Raw genomic sequence first — 18,893 nt, 5'->3', positions numbered from 1 at the left:
CACACACACACACACACACACACACACACACACACACACACAGCATTCTCCCAGCCCCAGGCTCAGCTGGGTCATCAAACTGCAGCTGGACTCCAGTACCAGGGATACTCCCTGGAAGGGAAATGGGGAGGTGGGAGGCCGGAGGCAGGGCTGGCTGGCTGCGTTGTGAGAATCGCCACGAAGCTTCAGGGTGGGAGGAGAGGGATCCTCCTGGTGCTTTCTCTGTTTGTTTCCCAGGGCAGCCTGAGCCTTCACCTCCTGACCCTGTGGGAAGCACAAGTCGGGCCTGGGCGCCATTCGGGGGGCCCTGGGAGCTGGAGGGGGCAGGAGATTCCAAGTCAGACAGGCCTGGCCCTACCAGTTCTACCACCTGAGAGGGGCCTGTCCCATCTCCGAGGGTGAGAACAGCCCTGCTCAGGGCACTCAGCCCCTGCAAAGCTCAGGGGAGAGAAGGGAGGTGAGAGGGCAGCAGGAGTGATGCACACAAAAGGTGCAGTAATGTGTCCCTAAGGAGCCCCAAGCGCTGGTGTCAAGACATCCGCAGTCCAGGAGTTCCCGTTGTGGCGCAGTGGTTAACGAATCCGACTAAGAACCATGAGGTTGTGGGTTCGATCCCTGCCCTTGCTTAGTGGGTTAAGGATCCAGCGTTGCCATGAGCTGTGGTGTAGGTCGCAGACGTGGCTCGGATCCCGTGTTGCTGTGGCTCTGGCATAGGCCAGCCGCAACAGCTCCGATTGGACCCCTAGCCTGGGAACCTCCATATGCCACAGGAGCAGCCCTAGAAAAAGCAAAAAGACAAAAAAAAAAAAAAAAAAAAAAAAGACATCCACAGGCCAAAGCAGGGGTACCGAGCACTTATTGAGCATCTACTATGTACCCCTTATGTGCTCAGGAGAGTGAAGACCTTGAAACCAGAGGAAGCTGGTAGCCTGTAGGACTCATGTCCTTCTGGTGGCCACTGGATGAGAAGGGACTCCCCTATCCTCACCTTCTTACCTCTGTGTCCCCTAGTCCAGGGACTGGGTTCAATGTACTTATTCAACAAATATGTACAGAGTTTTTGGTGTGTTTGGTTTGGTTTGGTTTGGGTTTTTTTGTTTGTTTGTTTTTTAGGGCCACAGTTCTGGCATGTGGAAGTTGCTAGGCTAGGGGTTGAATCAGAGCCACAGCTGCCAGCCGACCCAATAGCCACACCAGATCTGAGCCATGTCTGTGACCTACACTGCAGCTCACAGCAACACCGGATCCTTAACCCACTGAGTGAGGCCAGAGATCGAACTTGCATCCTCATGGATCCTAGTCAGATTCGTTTTCCCTGAGCCACAGCGGGAAATCCTGTACTGAGTATGGGCAGCTGTGCTAAGCAATGGGGGTTCCGTGGTGAACAGAACAGACAGGAATCTGGCTGACAGCCCAGTGCTGGGGGAGGGGAGCAGACAAAAAACAAACAAACAGTACCAAAATAAACAAGTTAATTTCCAAGCACAGAAGTGCTGTGAAGGAAATGAACAGGGCGATGTGACGACGTGACGGAGTGCAGGAGGTCAGTTTAGATGGGTGAGTGGGGAAAGGGCTCTCCATGTAAGGGAGGTAATAAATGACTGTCGGGACACGGCAATATTCAGTCTGGCTTCCAAAGTCCATCACAGCTTTACCATTTGCAAGGCCTTCCATCCTGGGCAAGGTGCCTAACCCCTCGGAGCCTCAGTTTCCACACTTGCAAAATGGGCGTAAATGTCTAATCTGCCTCATAGGAGTGCTAGGAAGGGTAGATTAGATCATTCAAGCACATTAAGGAAAGTACTTACTACAATGGATTATTTCTCTCTCATCCAGCCTGAGCCAGGCAGTCACAGTCCATGGGTTAGTGCCCGTGGAGAAGGACAGCAGGGTGGGCTACTCCAGAGTCTGCAGTTCCAAACTAATGCTGGAGATCTTTCTCTCATCTGACATACAGCAGGAGTATCAAACTCTTTTGTCTTTAGGGCCAGGCACATGGGTGCAGTAAATTAAGGAGCGGTGGGGACTGTGGTGCTGTTTAGAGAACAGATCCTGCCTCAAGGAAGCAGCTCCTATATCGCTTAAGGGAACGCTTGTCATATTAAAATGAGGGCCGAGACCTCTCCATTTCTCTCTTTCTTTCTTTCTTTTTCCCTTTTCTTTTCCTTTTTTTTTTTTTTTTTGTTGTTGTTTGTTTGTTTTTGTCTTTTTGCCTTTTCTTGGACCACTCCCATGGCATATGGAGTTTCCCGGGCTAGGGATCGAATCAGAGCTGTAGCCACCGGCCTACGCCACAGCCACAGCAACGTGGGATCCGAGCCGCATCTGTGACCTACACCACAGCTCACGGCAACGCCGGATCCCCAACCCACTGAGCAAGGCCAGGGACCGAACCCACAACCTCATGGTTCCTAGTCAGATTTGTTAACCACTGCGCCACGATGGGAACTCCTTTTTTTTTTTTTTTTTTTTTTTTTTTAAGGGCCACACTTGCAGCATATGGAAATTCCCAGGCTATGGGTTGAATTGGAGCTGCAGCTGCTGGCCCACACCACAGCCACGGCAACGCCAGATCTGAGCTGCATCTGTACACTACACCGCAGCTTGTGGCAATGCTGGATCCTTAACCCACTGAGCGAGGCCACGGATTGAACCTGTATCCTCACAAACACTATGTTGGGGTCTTAACCCGCTGAGCCACAATGGAATTCCCCTTTCCATTTCTTAAATGATAAAAACTAACAGTTTTGTCCAAAACCTTAAGAATTTTCAGCACTGATGATTTAAATTACAAGCTTTCAAAACAGGGAGTTCCTCTGTGGCTCAGCAAGTTGAGGACCCAGCGTTGTCACTGCTTCAGGGCTTGGGTCATTGCTGTGGCATGGGTCAGTCCCTGGACCAGGAACTTCCATAAGCCACAGCCAAAACAGAAACAAAAACAGGGGAGTTCCTGCGGTGGCTCAGTGGTTAACGAATCCGACTAGGAACCATGAGGTTGTGGGTTCGATCCCTGGCCTTGCTCAGTGGGTTAAGGATCTGGCATTAATGTGAGCTGTGGTGTAGGTCACAGATGTGGTTTGGATCCCGCGTTGCTGTGGCTCTGGTGAAGGCCATCAGTTACAAATCCAATTAGTCCCCTAGCCTGGGAACCTCCATATGCCACGGGTGCAGCCCTAGAAAATACAAAAAAAAAAAAAAAAAAAAAAAAAAAAGACAAAAAACCAACCAACCAAACAAAACCCCAACCTTGGGAGGAGAAAAAACTCTATGGATCAGCCAAGGAGGGCTGCAGGCAGGTCTGCAAGCTCCATCCACCGAAGCCAGACCTTTGCTGAGTATCGCAGAGTACAGAGCCAGCCAGCAGCAGGCTGCCAGTGGGAAACTCCTAGAGGCTCCAGGGACCAGAGCCTGAAGGGAGAGGGAGTCCACATGGAAGAGGAGACTTTTTTTTATATCTAATGATTGAAGAGGAGACTCTTGAGCTGGATTCTGAGAGATAAATAGGTGTGGTTTTGTGAATGAAGAAGGTAAAGTCATTCTGGGCAGAGGAAGAACAGCTTTGAACTCTGGGGAAGGTTGGGAATTTCCTTGGGGCTAGAGTACACGTGGGGTACCAGGGGATGAGAGAAGAGGGCTGAGGTCTCTATCTCCAGGTCACAGAGAGCCACGTGTGCCCAGCAGAGGGGTCTAGATGGAGGTCCCTCTCAGCTCTTTACTAAGAGCTACAGTGTGGGGTACAGAAAGGGTGATGGATACTGGAGGAGGAAGCCAGAAGCCTGGGCTTAATTCCACCTCTACCATTTCCAGGCTTGCATCCATTCACGTAGGCTGAGGATCACAGCAAGTGATGGTCAGTTACGAGCCAGGGCTAGGGCTCCTAGGATCTGCCTGCTTCCAAGGAGCTCACAGTTTGATGTGGCTGCTTATGAGAGCTTGGACACCTGCTTCACGTGCTCGGCTGAGAAGAGGCCTCCACCAAATTGCTGGGGGAGCTAATGACAGGTTTGTAGAGGATGGAACAAGGTGTAAGCTGTGTATTGATAGGTGAGAAGGAGTTTATCAGGAGGATAAAGTGGAAACAGCAGGAGACTGCAAGTGGAAGGAGCATGTGAAACACAGAGGTGTGCTGGGAACCTGCTTCAGGAATACGGACCTCATTCAATCACTGGACAGATCCTTACTGACTTGCCATGTGCCAGAAGCTGTGATTAAGCTGGGGGGAATGAGATAAAGAAAATGCCCTCCACCTTCAAAATAATGATGCTATTTAATTCCCCAGTACCTTAGTTCCCCCAACTTGAAATGATTTATCTCACAGAGCTTCGTGGAGGGGTGAATGAGAGTACATAGGCTTCTATGGGCTAACATGTACGCGAAGTCAGCCAGCATCACACTGGCATATAAGAAATGCTCGTTAAATATGTGCAGAACTGAACTGCCTTCCTGCCTTGACTTTCTGAGCCTTGAGTACTTGCAGTTAATCTGCCTTAGACTCCTAGCTAAGCAGGTTTGTTCAATGAATGAATAAATGCATGCTATTTTACATGCATTTATAGCATTCCTGTGAGTAGGTACTATTCTTTATTCTGTTTTTTTTTTTTTTTTCTCTTTAGGGCTGCACCTGCGGCACATGGAAGTTCCCAGGCTAGGGGCTGAATCGGAGCTACAACTGCAGCCTACACCACAGCCATAGCAACGCAGGATCACAGCTGCATCTTCAACCTATGCCACAGCTTGTGGCAACACCAGATCCTTAACCCACTGAGTGAGGCCAGGGATCCAACCCATATCCTCATGGGTACTAGTCAGGTTCTTAACCCCCTACGCTACAACGGGAACTCCTCTTTATCTTCATTTTACAGCTGAGGGAGAAAACACTTCAAGATGGTAAGTGACTGATCTAATACGCCCTGGTAGCGATTGAAAAGCATCCAGATTCTGCTTCCCTGTGGCCTGACCTCAGAGCCCCCACACTAACTCTGCATATCCTTGCTCATGTGGAGGAAGGGTCCAGAATGGGAAGCATTCAAGAACGTCGAGGGACTTTGCTCCCCATCCTCCAGCCTGCACGGTTGGCCCTAAAAGGTTATCTCCCAGGTCAGGTAATCTGTCGGTCAGTCTGTCTGGGGCAGGGGAGGCGAGAAGGTGTCATTTCCCTCCTGGGAAGAAGGCACCTCTGGTCCTTCTTGCAGGAAACGGATCCTGGATGAACAAATACCCCTTTAAAAAAATGAGAAGAATGACTGTTAGCCTCCATCCTGAATGGCACCCCAGCTGGAGTAAGTTCAGTGATGAATGGGCCTTGTTGGTCAAAGAGCAGTTCCGGTCCTAAACGGCCCTGGGGCCAATACACATCAGAAATGAGTTGTCTGTGGCTCCTGGGCCCTGGGAAAGCAAGACTTTGAGAGGCTGTGTTTTGTGGCTGCATATGGAACCTCCCAGCATATGGAAGTTCCCAGGCTAGGCATCTAATTGGAGCTACAGCTGCCAGCCACAGCTACAGCAACACCAGACCCGAGCTGCATCTGCGACCTACACCACAGCTCACAGCAATGCTGGATCCCAGCCCCACAATGTGAGGCCAGGGATCGAACCCACAACCTCATGGTTCCTAGTCTGATTTGTTTCCACAGCGCCACGACAGGAACTCTGAGAGGTTTTTGACTTGTTTGTTTTGTCTTAGTACAAGGCTCACGTCCACCCTCTCAACTATGGGGAAGCAGTAGGGCTACAAGCATGGGTAACAAGTAGAACCGCCCTTCACCATACTGGCTATTTTTACCTGTAAACGTGTGGCCTTGAGTAAGTTACCTGGTTCCCTCTGAGCCTCAGGTTTTTCATCTCTGAAGTAGGGATGATACTAAATTCAATGTAGTGATTACCAGAATGCCTACTGCATTTGGCGCTCAATAAGTGTTAGCTGTTAGTATCATTCATTTTAACTGAAATATTTACTGAACACCTACTACATGCCACATAGTTCAAGGAACACAAAATGAATAAAGCTTCGGAGTTCCCACTGTGACATACCAGAAACAAACCCCACTGGTGTCTATGAGGATGCAGGTTCTTGCTCATTGGGTTAAGGATCTGGCATTGCCGTGAGCTGTGGTTTAGGTCGCAGGCATGCCTCAGATCCCAAGTTGCTGTGGCTGTGGCTGTGGCCGGCAGCTGTAGCTCCAACTGGACCTCTAGCCTGGGAACCTCCGTATGCCTAACAAGACAAAAAAAAAAAAAAAAAAAAAAAAGCAAAGTGAATAAAGCTTTATTTGTAATTTCCACCTGGATTCTAGGACATCCTCTGCATCTCTGTTTAACCACAATCTCTCAGTGTTTTTATTTATATATTCATAACCTGAGTGAGGGTGTCTTTTGCCTCTGGGGAGGGGTCTGATGAAGAGGTCCAAGGCTGACAATCTCCAGGACTTCCCATGTGGCTCCCAACAAGGCTGACAATCTCCAGCCTGCAAGCCCCCAGGCTGGGAAAGTTGAATGACAACGGTGGAGCACCCATCACAATATCTATATGCGGAAGGCATTACAAAAACACCAGGTTTTCAGAGCAAAGCATTTGGCATTTATTTTATTTAATCTGACTGCAAGGAGGCAGCTCCAGTCATGGTTTACAGATGAGACACTGAACACAGAGAGGTGGGTTCCAAATTCCAGCTAGGCCCTACCGGAGTCCCCCTTGTGGCACAGGGGAAACAAATCTGACTATCCATGAGGACATGGGTTCAATCCCTGGCCTCACTCAGTGGGTTAAGGATCTGGCGTTGCTGTGAGCTGTGGTGTATGTAGGTCGCAGATGCAGCTTGGATCCTGTGCTGCTGTGGCTGTAGTGTAGGCCGGCAGCTGCAGCTCCGATTCCATAACTTCAACCCTAAAAAGCATAAAAAAAAAAAAAGAAAAAAGAAAAGAGTAGATTACCATACCAAGCTCTCTCTCCAAATCTGAATTGTGAAGGCCTGGATTGGGATTCAGGAATTAGCAGTTAAACACGCACTCCAGGTGATACTTCTCCTCAGGCAAGTCCCGACACAGTGCTATTCACTGATTCATTTACTCAGCTAAGATTCTTTGGGTCCCAACCATGATATGAATTTCAGGGAGGGCAGGATGAACAAGACAGACCCCAAGTTTAAAAGGAACTGACAGTCTGGCTGAGCAGATTGTTCCAGTCCAATGTCTACAACCCCCATCTCTCCTTGGCCGGGTCCCTTCCCGCTGGCTGGGCTGGCTTTCAGCAGGACACAGGTTTGGAGCTCCTGGCTGAACATGTTGGGTGGGCCTCCTTCCACTATCTAACGCTTGCTCAGGGCTCAGCCTGTAGTGCTTTGGAGCTGGAGCTGTCCTGTGCAAGAAGCCTAGGGGTGCCTGGCACATGGTGTTTCAATAAACGCTGGCCAGATGCTAATGCGCCAGTTAGGGCTAGGAAAGGACAAGGGGGTGGGGGCTGGGGCTGGGGGCAGGGAAAAAGAGCCCTTGGTTTTGCAGAAAACCACTGGGGCCTGGCATGGGGCAGAGATTTACATTTCTTTAAAGGTAATTCCAGCTTTGACCCGACTTTGCACCTGAAGGGAGGGAGGCCAGACAAAATCATTCCTGTGTAGATGAGGAAAGCAGAGCCCAGAGAGAGCTAAGCGAGAGCGCCTGAGCTGAAATCCAGGTCTCCGGGGTAACTGCCAGGGCCAGCAGGGACTGTGGGACATGGATGATATGGACAACACCTTTTCCTGAATTCCCTGGGGTGATGTGCACCTGTGAAGGAAGATCCTGTAGCCCCCACAGGCGCTCCCCTCGTGGGGGCCAAGATCACCCCATTAGCTGTGCCCTGGGCTCCAGCTTCTGGACACTTCCTTTTCCAGTGGAGAAGTCCATCTTTCATCTTGGTCACTCCTACCCTCTGTCTTCTGCAGGAGAGAGCTTCAGTATTTGAATCAGGTCCCCAGGGAGCTTCCTCCTGGGATCACCCTTTTTGTTCCAGCAACTCCGCAGTACCAGTACTTTTTTAGAGGAGAACCGTCCAGATAGGCCCTGCCAGATAAGGCCAGGGGTGCTCCCGGAGGCCATCTGGTCAGTGCCCTGGAAGGCTGCACAGGGCCAGGCTGGGCTGCATCCTTCCGAGAACCGACAGGATCCACAGCCTCCATCCCCTGCCTGCTCCTGGTTGAGCCAGACATCGATTTGGAAATTAGAGGAAGAGGAAAGGGCAGGGATCCAGGTGGGACAGAGTAAGGAAGCTGTAATTCTGACCTGGGGGATTGGGAGGCAATCCTGCTGTATTTCAGAAACAAGGCGTTTGGTACCTGGAGTAGCAGAGTTCAGGGGTGCCTAGACAGGACAAACTAGACGGACCCTGGACCTAACAGCTCCTCCAGTTTTGCAGGGCTCACCCGCCCTCAGCAGGTGGTCTCAGGGGGGGGGCCACCTCCGGGGACGAGGCGGGGTGGGGGGGGAGTGGGGGGGCGTGCGGGCGTGCTACACGATCTTAAAGCTTCCCAGGGAGGAAGGGCGGGGGCGGGGCTGCTGAGGAGCCCCAGGATATAAGGGGCGGAGGCTGGCTTCGAGGCCCAGGCAGCCCACCATGCACGCCTACAGTCTGCCCTTGCTCCTCCTGCACGCCTGGTGGGGTCTCCTCCAGGCCGGCGCCGCGACCGTGGCCCCGGTGCCTCTACGTACGTGGGAGCATCCTTCGTCGCCATCTCCTCTCGCTTATATGCTGAGTCTGTACCGCGAGCCGCGACCCCGGGCGGACATCATCCGAAGCCTGCAGGCGCAAGGTAGACTGCCCCGTTTCGCCCCGCGGGCACCCCGAGACGCCTTGGGCGCTCCAGCCCCGGACTCAGGGAGGGCGCTGAAGCGACCGGGGCTGCGCACGCTTGGAGGGCACGTCCAGGGGCTGGAGCTGGGGCTGCTGGTGTTTGGGCGTCTACATTGGCTCTGGGTGCAGGGTTGGTGGCTGGGGATTCTGGCATCCCGAACAGGACGGAGACCTCGGTGTCCCGGTCTTGTTTAGAGTGGGAGCCCAATCGTGCCGCTTCTTATCCTCTTAAACGCCAGGCGCCTCGGTTTGCACATGTGTAGAATAGGGATAATAGTACCTCCCTTATAGGACTGCCAGGCATAGGGATAAATGGTTATTATTATTGGTACGACTATTTTGTCTTGCCAATTTTTTTTTCCTTTTCACGAGTAAGTGTGAATGGGCTCCGGGGTCTGGCATTGGAGTGCCTCAGGCTGAGAATGAGTTTTGAAACAAGGTATCCAGCTTGCAACATCAGGGATTAGGGTTCACAGATTCAGGATTGGGGATGGGGTGCCCTAAAGTTGAGAACTGAAGCAGGGTTGGGTCATCGAGCCCAGGCTGGAGAGGTGTCCAGTGACTAGATTTGGAGTGTGAGGTCACTCCTATGGTGACCCTGGGAGACTTGCCCTAGAGGAAGGGCAGCGTGTTCTGGGCACTGGGTGCAGGTAGAACTTGAGAAGAAGGAGTCCTTTCTGAGGGGCTCCTCTACCCCCTCTCAATCCACATCCCAGCGCCCGGGGTGGCTTTGACTCCCCGCACCTCCCTCTGCCTGCCTGGCCAGACGGCTCTCCCCCAGGGCTCGTGCGAAATCCACATCCGATAATCTGATTGACTGGCCACCCGCCTGCCCCATGTGATCTGGGGGTGGGGTGGGGGGCCTCCTAGCTCCCTGGCCTGTCTGCCCTTTTTGAGGTCAGAGAGCCAGTGACCCTCTCCAAAAGGGTCATCTGGGGACTAGCCAGACGAAGGACACCCAGGGGGTGGGGCAATCTGAAAATTAATGGAGTATTCGACCCTGCTGGAAAGTTGGGGGGGTGGGGGTAGCTGGCTGAGCAAAGAGAGAGGTGCATTTTTCTAGTTCACTCCTCCTTCCAGAGAGTTCCAGAAGATTTGTGGTGATTCCACAGCCTGAGAGTTTGGAAAACTGGGTTCTGGTCTGCTAAATTCTGCTTCCCAGTTCCACATGTGTCCCTAGCATATCAGCTGACCTCTCTAGTTTTTTGTGAAATGAGGCCTTTCTTTTTTGCTTCATTTGTGTATATATAGCATAACACACATAAAAAGGATATGATGGCAATTTTTATGTGTACAGTGACATTAAGTACATTCACGTTGTTGTGAATTGGCTTGCTTTTAAAAAGTGGCAGGGAGAGCCTGCCTGGAGGGAGCCTGATGGAGAGGCGATGTCCCAAACCAGCTCCTTTCCCTTTAGGTTTTTCTTTTTTTGGGGGAGGGATGTGTGTGTGCTGCATTTGTGGCACATGGAAGTTCCTGGGCCAGGGATCAAATCCAAGCTTCAGTTGCGTTTCCTCATCACAAAATGATGACCATGGTGGGGAGGATTTAAGGACACAAGGCTTGTAAAACTCTTAGCATGAGGGAAGCAGTTAATGATAATTACCCTATTTATTTATTTTATTTATTTGCTATTTTAGGGCCACACCCACAGCATATGGAGGTTCCCAGGCTAGGGGTCAAATTGGAGTTGCAGCTGCCAGCCTACACCACAGCCACAGCCACATGGGATCCTAGCTGTGTTTGTGACCTACACCATAGCTCAGGGCAACGCCGGATCCTTAACCCTCTGAGCGAGGCCAGGGATCGAACCCATGTCCTCATGGATCCTTGTCCAGTTCGTTAACCACTGAGCCACAAAGGGAACTACAACCCTTAGAATTTATGATAATGTAGGATGGGAACCCAGTGTCACACCCACTTTCTTTTTCTACACCCTGTTTGAGGGGAAAGGAACCCCAGGTCAGAAGCCCAACCATTTCCTTCTTTTGAATTGGAAATGGGTCAAGATTTCACTGGGGCCCACGTGGCCAAGTCTGCATTCAGTGCATGGATGGGTTTCAGGGTGTGCATGAACCCCCAAATCATATTTATTGTGTAAGTAGGAGATGCAGTTTTTCTGGGGAGCAGTCTTAGCTTTTATCAGGCCTTGGTGACCCACAACGATTAGAACTCTCCTTATTCTAAGATGAACCAGCACCAGATCTAAGAGAACCTCTTGGCTCTGTGTCCCAGGGAGCCCTTGGCGGTGGGTGGGTGGCAGACTCTTCCATCCTCCTCCCTGCACCTGCACACACACTGCAGCCCCAGTAACGGAGGCTTGGCTCCCCTGTCTGGGTCCTTCACTGCCTGGACATTTTCATTTCTAACTTGGACCTGGGTAATAATAAGGAGGAAGTTGATGATGGCTGCTTTGTGTGCTTTGTGGTTGTGCTGGGCAAAGCCCTTTACAGGCATTATCTCAGTAAATCACGACATCCCTGTGTGGTGGATACTGTCACCATCTCTCTTTGACCAAGAGGGAAACTGAGGCCCAGAGAAAGCCTGCTGCCCGTTGTTAAACAGCAAGTGGCAGAATTTGATCCATCATAGGAGGTACCAGGCCCCTGCTCTTAACTACTGAGCCAGAATGCCTTCCTCCAAAAAGCCATTTGTGGATGCTTGAGATAATACATTTTAATTCCTGGTGTGGGTGGCTGGGAGTTGCTACATGTCTCACCTAATCCCCAGGTGGCCAGGTGGTGCTGTAATGGGCAGGGGGTAATGTCAGCCTCCTCCCCACACCTCTGGGGAGTTGCTAGTCTGGAGCCGGTTATTGCCCCCTGCGGTGCTAATGAGAAGGGAAGTGGAAATTAAGTGAAAACAGCTAGAGATGGGCTGGGAGAGACTTAAGGAGGCTGAAGCTAGGAATTACCCCCTTCTAATGGAGGCTGGATTTCCCAGAGAAATCCACTTTTATCTGACCAAAGATGTTCTATAAGACAATAAAACTAAATTGTTACATGGTCTGCCCAAGTAGACCTAAATTGGAGATCATCACTACCTTCAGGATTGATTGACAAAGGGTTACTCTTTTTATTTCCTTTTTTTTGGCTTTTTTTTTTTTTTAAGGGCTGAACTTGCGGCACATGGAGGTTCCCAAGCTAGGGGCTGAATCCGAGCTACAGCTGCCAGCCTACACCACAGCCACAGCAACATCGGATCCGAGCTGAGTCTGTGACCTACACCACAGCTCATGGCAATGCTGGATCCTCAACCCACTGAGCGAGGCCAGGGATTGAACCTGCAACCTCATGGTTCCTTGTTGGATTTGTTTCCGCTGCATCACAATGGGACTCTTTATTTCTAATAATTAACACCTGCCTTTTATTTAGCAATAGACCTTCAAACATCATCTCGCTGGGTCCTCATGATAATGCAAGGAAGGATAGGGTATTACTGTTCCCATTGCAAAGAAAGAAGAACTGGGCTTGAAAAAAGTTACAGATCACTTTTAGGTGACCCGGAAATCTACCACTACATGCTATTCCCAGATGTTAGACCAAATTGGTCCAGGACTAAAATAAATGAAATGTGCTTCCTCATTCCTTTTCATCCAATTGGGGTTTCATTGTCCTGGTTGTGTGATCGCTGTGTCTGCCCCGGGTGTGTGGATGACCTGGGCGGGAAGGGGTGAGTGCCCTGCAGGTAGGTAGGAGGACCACTGAGTGGAAAAGTGTGAGGTCAGTGCAAAGGCGAGCTTAGAATGCCTTTAGAAACCTACTTGTAAGGTTGCCAAGAACTCTGGGAGTGTCTGCCTGTCTGTAGGAATTGGTAGAGGAGAGGGTGGCTTCGCTTCTGCTGCCTGTGGCTCCCTGGGAGCTGGGACCCTTCCCGTGATCTGTGCATTGATCTCACTGTCCCTGGGAAACAGGCCACCGTCTCCACTGAGAAGACAGAACCTGAGAAGCTGATTTGCTCTAGGACCACACAGTGAATGGAAGCCCAGGGTTTCTGTCAGAAAGCTCAGGGTTGACTGTATGAGTATGACTGTATGACTGTATGTGTATGTATGAGGGGTGAGAGAAGGAGAAAAACTCATCCAATTTTTACCAACTGTTCTCTGGAGTGTCTTGAGGAGGGAGCTGCAGAACAATGATTTGGAAGTTGGGCTTTGCATTCAGCTTATTCTTGGCTTTGCAACCTTCCAGGAATGACCCCTGGGCAGGTAATTTAACTTCCCTGAGCCTCAGTTTTCCTCATCTCTAAAATGGGTTCAGTGACATTCCCAGCTCATAGGGTTGGGGTGAGGATTAAGAGTGATAATTCATATAAGGTAAGGGCCCAGGCATGAGCTGTGGATGTTGTTACACCAACCGAGGTTGCAAGAGGCCCCCACTCACCTGCTTCCTTCCCGTTTTTTTTTCTCCCCACTCAGACGTGAAGATGGATGGACAGAACTGGACCTTTGCCTTTGATTTCTCTTTCCTGGGCCAAGAAGAAGATCTGGCATGGGCTGAGCTCCGGCTGCAGCTGTCCAAGCCTGTGACCCTTCCTCCTGACATCCCGCTCTCCATTGAGATTTTCCACCAGCCGAGGCTGGACGAGGATCAGGTCCCACCCGACTGCCTGGAACGTCTCCAGATGGACCTGTTCACTGTCACTCTGTCCCAGATTACCTTTTCCTCGGGCAGCATGGTCCTGGATGTGACCAGGCCACTCTCCAAGTGGCTGAAGCACCCTGGGGAGCTGAGGGAGCAGATGTCCAGCTTGGCTGGCGAGTGTTGGCGGCGGCCTCCTTCACCACCTGTCACCAACGTGCTCCTCATGCTGTACTCCAACCTCTCTCCAGAGCAGAGGCGGCTGGGTGGCTCCACCCTGCTGTGGGAAGCTGAGAGCTCCTGGCGGGTCCAGGAGGGTCAGCTCTCTCGGGAGAAGGGAAGGAGGCACCGCCGATATCACCTGCAGGACAGAAGCCAACTGTGTCGGAAGGTCAAGTTCCAGGTGGACTTCAACCTGATCGGATGGGGCTCCTGGATCATCTACCCCAAGCAGTACAATGCCTATCGCTGCGAGGGCGAGTGTCCCAACCCTGTGGGGGAGGAGTTCCATCCAACCAACCACGCATACATCCAGGTGAGATGCCAGGGCTAGGGGAGGCAGTAAGCTGTGCAGAAGTGGCCTTGCCACCAGATCGGGGGAACAGGACTCCAGCTTTGCTGTTAAGTTGCTAGGTTCATTCATGCATGGCTCTTCAAGCACCTACAATGTGCCAGGTCTTAGGCTAGGTTTTTAGGATATAGAGATGACCAATGGTAACATCCTTGCAGCGCCTGCCGGGAGTCATGCCCTGTTGGGCAGCCTTGAACACATTGCTTTCCTGGGACTTTTTCCTTCTTTCATAAAATTAAGGCATATTTTATGAAAATACAGACATGGGGCATATAGTTCCTTTCCCCTGCCCTGACATTCTAGGAACGGGTTTAGAATCTGGAGTTTTGGGGATAGACAGGCCCGGGTTTGAATCCTACTCACTAGATATGTGATATTTTCAAGTTGTTTACTTGTTCTGAGCTCAGTTTTCCCACCTGTTAAATGGGGCTAGCAATGCCATATTTCGTGGGGCTGTTGTAGGGTTACAAGAGATGATGGGCATGCTGTATGTGTAGTGGTTAGCAGATAACAGGCATGATTGGTGTATGGTTATTACTAGAAGTCTGTGATTCACTGATGCAATGGGGGCCAAGTTTATGAGGCCGAGGTAGAAATAATACTGTTCCAGCCACTGTACTCTTCCTGCCTAAAAACAGGAGTTGGACACCTATTTTGCAGGAATAGTAAAGCCAGAGGCTACTACTAATCAGCCATTAATTAGCCCATGGTCTAGAAGGTGATGGAGGGGGAGGAATGGAAGGAAAATGAGATGGAGAAAGCAGAAAGTAGAGCCTCATATGGTGGTCCTGACCTGGTCTCAAAGTCCTACAGGACCAAAGTGTTTTTATTTCACTCCATGAAGCCTAGACTGAGAATCTCTTGGACCTGGAGGATACCCTCCATGCCAAACCTGAGGCAGGGTTCAGAGGCTCTGAGCTGAGCTCATGCCAGGGTGGTAGTGGTAGGCGCTGTTGCCCCAGGGGATCTGTCCTGAGCCTCTCCTAGGCCCCACTTCACTCCACCAGCCTATCTACAGTGTGATCAGAGGGAAATACAGAGACCCCATAGTCCCAGCCGCCGAAATCTGACACAGTGGTCTGAAAAGCCCCCACTGATCCACAGGGACAGGGCCTGGTTTCAGAATGCCAAGGCTTGTTACCTTTTCTCCCATTGACTCTGTTTGCCCTTCTCTGGGCAACAAAGCAAATCCCACAAGAATATCCACATGACTCTTTTCTGCTTCATATTTCTGGAACGAAACCAGGAGTTTCTTTGAAAATTTTAAAGTTGGCATTCACTCTAGACTAGAACAATGGGAGAATATACAAGTTAGCTACTGCTCTAGCAGATAGTTTTTATTTATTCATTTATTTTTCTTTTTAGGGTCACATCCAATGCATATGGAAGTTCCCAGGCTAGGGGCTGAATCTGAGCAGCAGCTGCCAGTCTACACCACAGCAATGTGGTATCCGCTCCACGTCGCGACCTACACCACAGCTCGCAGCAATACCAGATCCTTAACCCACTGAGCAAGGCCAGATTGAACCCGCATCCTCATGGATACTAGTCGGGTTTGTTACTACTGAGTCACAACGGGAACTCCAAGATATAGCTTTTAGAATCTTCTGTTTAAAGAAAGTTATTTTAGATATTAGAGTTGATGAATGGGCATTCTGATTCCTTTATGAAAAGAATTTTCTTCTGTTTTTTTGCACCTAGAAATTGATTTTAACTCTCTGTAACTTTTTCACTCTTTACCCAGAAATGACACTATTCTGATCTGACAACTGGGAGGTGAACTGATCCCCCTCTCTCGTCCCTTTCCAGAGTCTGCTGAAACGGTACCAACCCCATCGAGTCCCTTCCACCTGCTGTGCCCAGTGAAGACCAAGCCCTTGAGTATGCTGTACGTGGACAATGGCAGGGTCCTCTTAGACCATCATAAAGACATGATTGTGGAAGAATGTGGGTGTCTTTGAAGAGTTCCTGCGGGCATGTTGAATTTGCCTGCACCTGGAAGGTTGGGAAGCTCCTGGAAGTCACATAGCCATCTAATCCAAAGAGGAGAAACGACGAGGGGGAAAGGTGCTCTGTCCAGCAGACCTGAGGAGGAGGAGGAGGAGGAGGAGGGGCTGCCACCTTGTCCATGAAGGGTCTGTGGAGTCTGGCTGGCACAGAGGCTGCTGTTGGGAGAGGAAGGAGGGGGCCTGTGAGGCAGGTTTGCTGGGTCTAATCTTTGCTGAACAGACAGTGGCGCGTGAAAGCACCGGGGCCAGAGTCCTTTAGCTGACTTTCTTCAACCTGTGAACCCCTGGAAATTATATGCAAGCGTTGGAGCATATGTGCATTTATCTTTGAGGTGAGCAAGGTTTGTCTGTCACGTTTGTGTATTCTCAACAGTGACCTTTGACATACACCGCCTCCCATGCCCCAAGATTAAGTATCATGATGTGAAATTAAAAACAGTCCATTGGCTCTGGTTGCCCCTGGCTGGATTGGGGAGCCCCTGCAGCTTTTTGGCTGGCCTGTAGCACTCTTGTCCAGAGGCTCTCTGGAGTGGATCCTTGCTAATGAGTTGTGCAAACAGTAAAGCCATTGTATAGTCCTCCTAAGCCAGCTGGTGCCTTTGAAGGGCGAGGCAGGAACTCGTCCAAGACAACTGGCCACAATGGGCTAGAGAAGCCGGAGCCCTGGGGCATCCTCAAGTCAGCCTGCTTTGGCAGACACGGTTTGGGTCTATTAAAAGTTGGTGACAGTTTGCCTCAGTCTGTCAGTGTGTGCTATTAATGAGGCCTTGAGCTTCTTATCCATAGGGGTGAAGGCCCTGTGGCAGGACACATAGGTCATGGTCACGGCTCTGCCACTGAGAAGCTGTGTGACTCAAGATGAATAATTCACTGCCCAGCCTCATCTTGTGAAATGAAAGCAGGTGGATCCTAGTGCATTTCTGTTAAATGCCCTTTGTCAGGCTCACAGGAACCATGAGCTTTCAGCCATAGACTAGCCTCTGGACTTAACCCCATCTCCCTCTAGATCTTAAAAAGCCCAGGCCCTGCTGTATCCCCTTGACTAACCTGTATCGGTTCTTCTGTTGCTCTGGGTTCTAAGGCTGGCTTAATTTTGGGTTCACGTAACACTGTAGCAAAAGAAACCCAAGCTTTCCAGTAGGAAGTTCTACCACCAAAATACTTGGGCTCAAGTCTTCGCTTACTGGATGAAAAGGCCCCAAAGATAGTGATTCTGCTTTTCTCTTATCAGCTGGCCTTATTGAGCACTGCCAAAACAGTGGCTCTATTTTTGGTTTGGCAGGGCGAGGGGGCCATTATTATTGGGAATGCCAGTTCTACCCTGCATTTTCTAAGAAGCCCATCGACCAATGCTCCAAACTTAGGGAAAATGATTCCAATCGCATGAGAACAATTGTTGAGTTCAGAGGTGACTCAACCTTGACTTGGTTGAGTCAAGGTAGCAATCCTGGCCCAGGCGGCAGTTGGCTAGACTGAGCCAGGCCTGGGCTTCTGAAACCTCAGTGCCCTGATTCAGCAACAAAGCTGATCCAGTTGCTCATTCCCTGGAGTGGAAATAACCTGCCCCCATCCGCCCCCCCCAATTCAGAATCACAAGAGGGTTCTGCATTTGACTCAGAATAACTGTGGAGCTGGGAAGGTCAGTTGTTGTCTCATCCTCTTTTCTAAGCGAGACCCCATTGAGGCCTCGTGGCCTGACTCCACTACTAGGGGTGGTGGGGCCAAGTGCTGAGCTCTGGTCTCTGGAGACCAAGGGGCACCATCCTTTATAACCTCTAGAGGGGTCTGCGCTCCCTTAGTTTTGGGTCAAGGCCTTAGCCTCAGGCACCAGACTTTGAAATCCCAGTTCCACCAGCGAATTGAGGCTCAATAGAGTGAAAACCCCATCCCAGACCTTTAGAGCATCCTCTTTATTAAGTGGGTGTCCAACTGTTCTTTATGATTGGGGCCAGGAAAGCAAAAGGTCAAGTTATCTGTGGCTGCAGCTTGTGGGAGTGTTTACAATTAGCAACTCAGAGAACAAACCCCACTGATGACAGGACATTGCTTCATATCAAGCAGAAGACGCAGGCACAAAGGAGTGAAAGGACATCTTGATGACCCCTGCTGAAAGCCCAGTGTGCAGTGTGTCACCAGCAGTGCCATTCTGCTGCCACGCTGGAGGTACTTGGGGCTGAGCCCAGCAACACAGCTCTGTGCTTTAGACCGTGGGTGGTGAAGGCTAAGCCTGAGGAGATACTGCCTCTGAGAACTGAGTTCTGCCCTAACCTGGGGGCCAGGAAGGGGCTTTCAGAAAACAGTTGGAGGTATTTTAAATTGCTCTCAAGGCAAAGAGATCGCCCTTTTCCTACAGTGCCAGTGCCAGTCAGTGGCTGAGGGGGGGAATTGGATGCTTTACTCTCCTTGGCAGGGGGAGTGAGCAGGGCTGGAATAGGGAGGACTGGAAAAAAGATAAAAGAAGCTCAGAAGCAGTTGTGACTCATACAGAAGCACCACTGGGTTCACCTCTATCTTGTATTGTCTCCCCTTTTATTAGCAGTAAAAAGTTGATATCCTATTTGCCTTTGCAACAGAGAAAAGGACGTATGAAAGTGCTTTCAAAATTATCTGGCCCCATCTTCCCTTGAAGAGATTTAATTCTTCTAGCGGTTGCGTAAGGCTTCTGTACTCAAACTTGCACATTCTGGGAAAAGCTGACCCCTGCTTGTCCCAAACTGAGATGTACTTTCCATGATCTTGCTTGAGCCTCACAACCACCTAGGTAAGACCTACTTCTTAACCCTGTTTTTTTGAGAAGGAAATCCAAGCTTAGAGATGAAGAATCTTGTTGATAGAATGTGGCCACTATTAAATGGCACAGTGGGAATTCAGCCTGCCTTTCTCCAAAGCCTGTGCCCTAAACCTCTATA

At 50.5% G+C, this 18,893-nt stretch overlaps 2 protein-coding genes across 2 annotated transcripts in view; one reads left to right on the top strand and one right to left on the bottom strand.

Annotated features, from left to right (window-relative positions):
- On the top strand, positions 12,130-18,836 carry NODAL (nodal growth differentiation factor). Its single transcript, XM_021073885.1, has 2 exons — positions 12,130-13,939; positions 15,785-18,836. Exons 1-2 carry the CDS (start codon positions 13,154-13,156, stop codon positions 15,839-15,841), a joined length of 843 nt encoding a protein of 280 aa, XP_020929544.1. The 5' UTR covers positions 12,130-13,153; the 3' UTR covers positions 15,842-18,836.
- The window catches only part of EIF4EBP2 (eukaryotic translation initiation factor 4E binding protein 2), a 31,835-nt gene continuing 26,692 nt past the window's right edge, over positions 13,751-18,893 (bottom strand). Inside the window, exons 4-5 of the transcript XR_002338867.1 lie at positions 15,117-15,206; positions 13,751-13,765 (exon numbers count right to left, since the gene is read on the bottom strand). The gene's annotated coding sequence lies outside the window, so the exon portion shown is untranslated. The remainder of the gene's footprint in view (positions 13,766-15,116; positions 15,207-18,893) is intronic.

This window comes from Sus scrofa, chromosome 14, assembly GCF_000003025.6.
Source record: "Sus scrofa isolate TJ Tabasco breed Duroc chromosome 14, Sscrofa11.1, whole genome shotgun sequence".
NCBI classification, from domain to species: domain Eukaryota; kingdom Metazoa; phylum Chordata; class Mammalia; order Artiodactyla; family Suidae; genus Sus; species Sus scrofa.
Note: the sequence above shows the minus strand (reverse complement) of the source record. Positions and strands in the feature narration are given on the sequence as shown.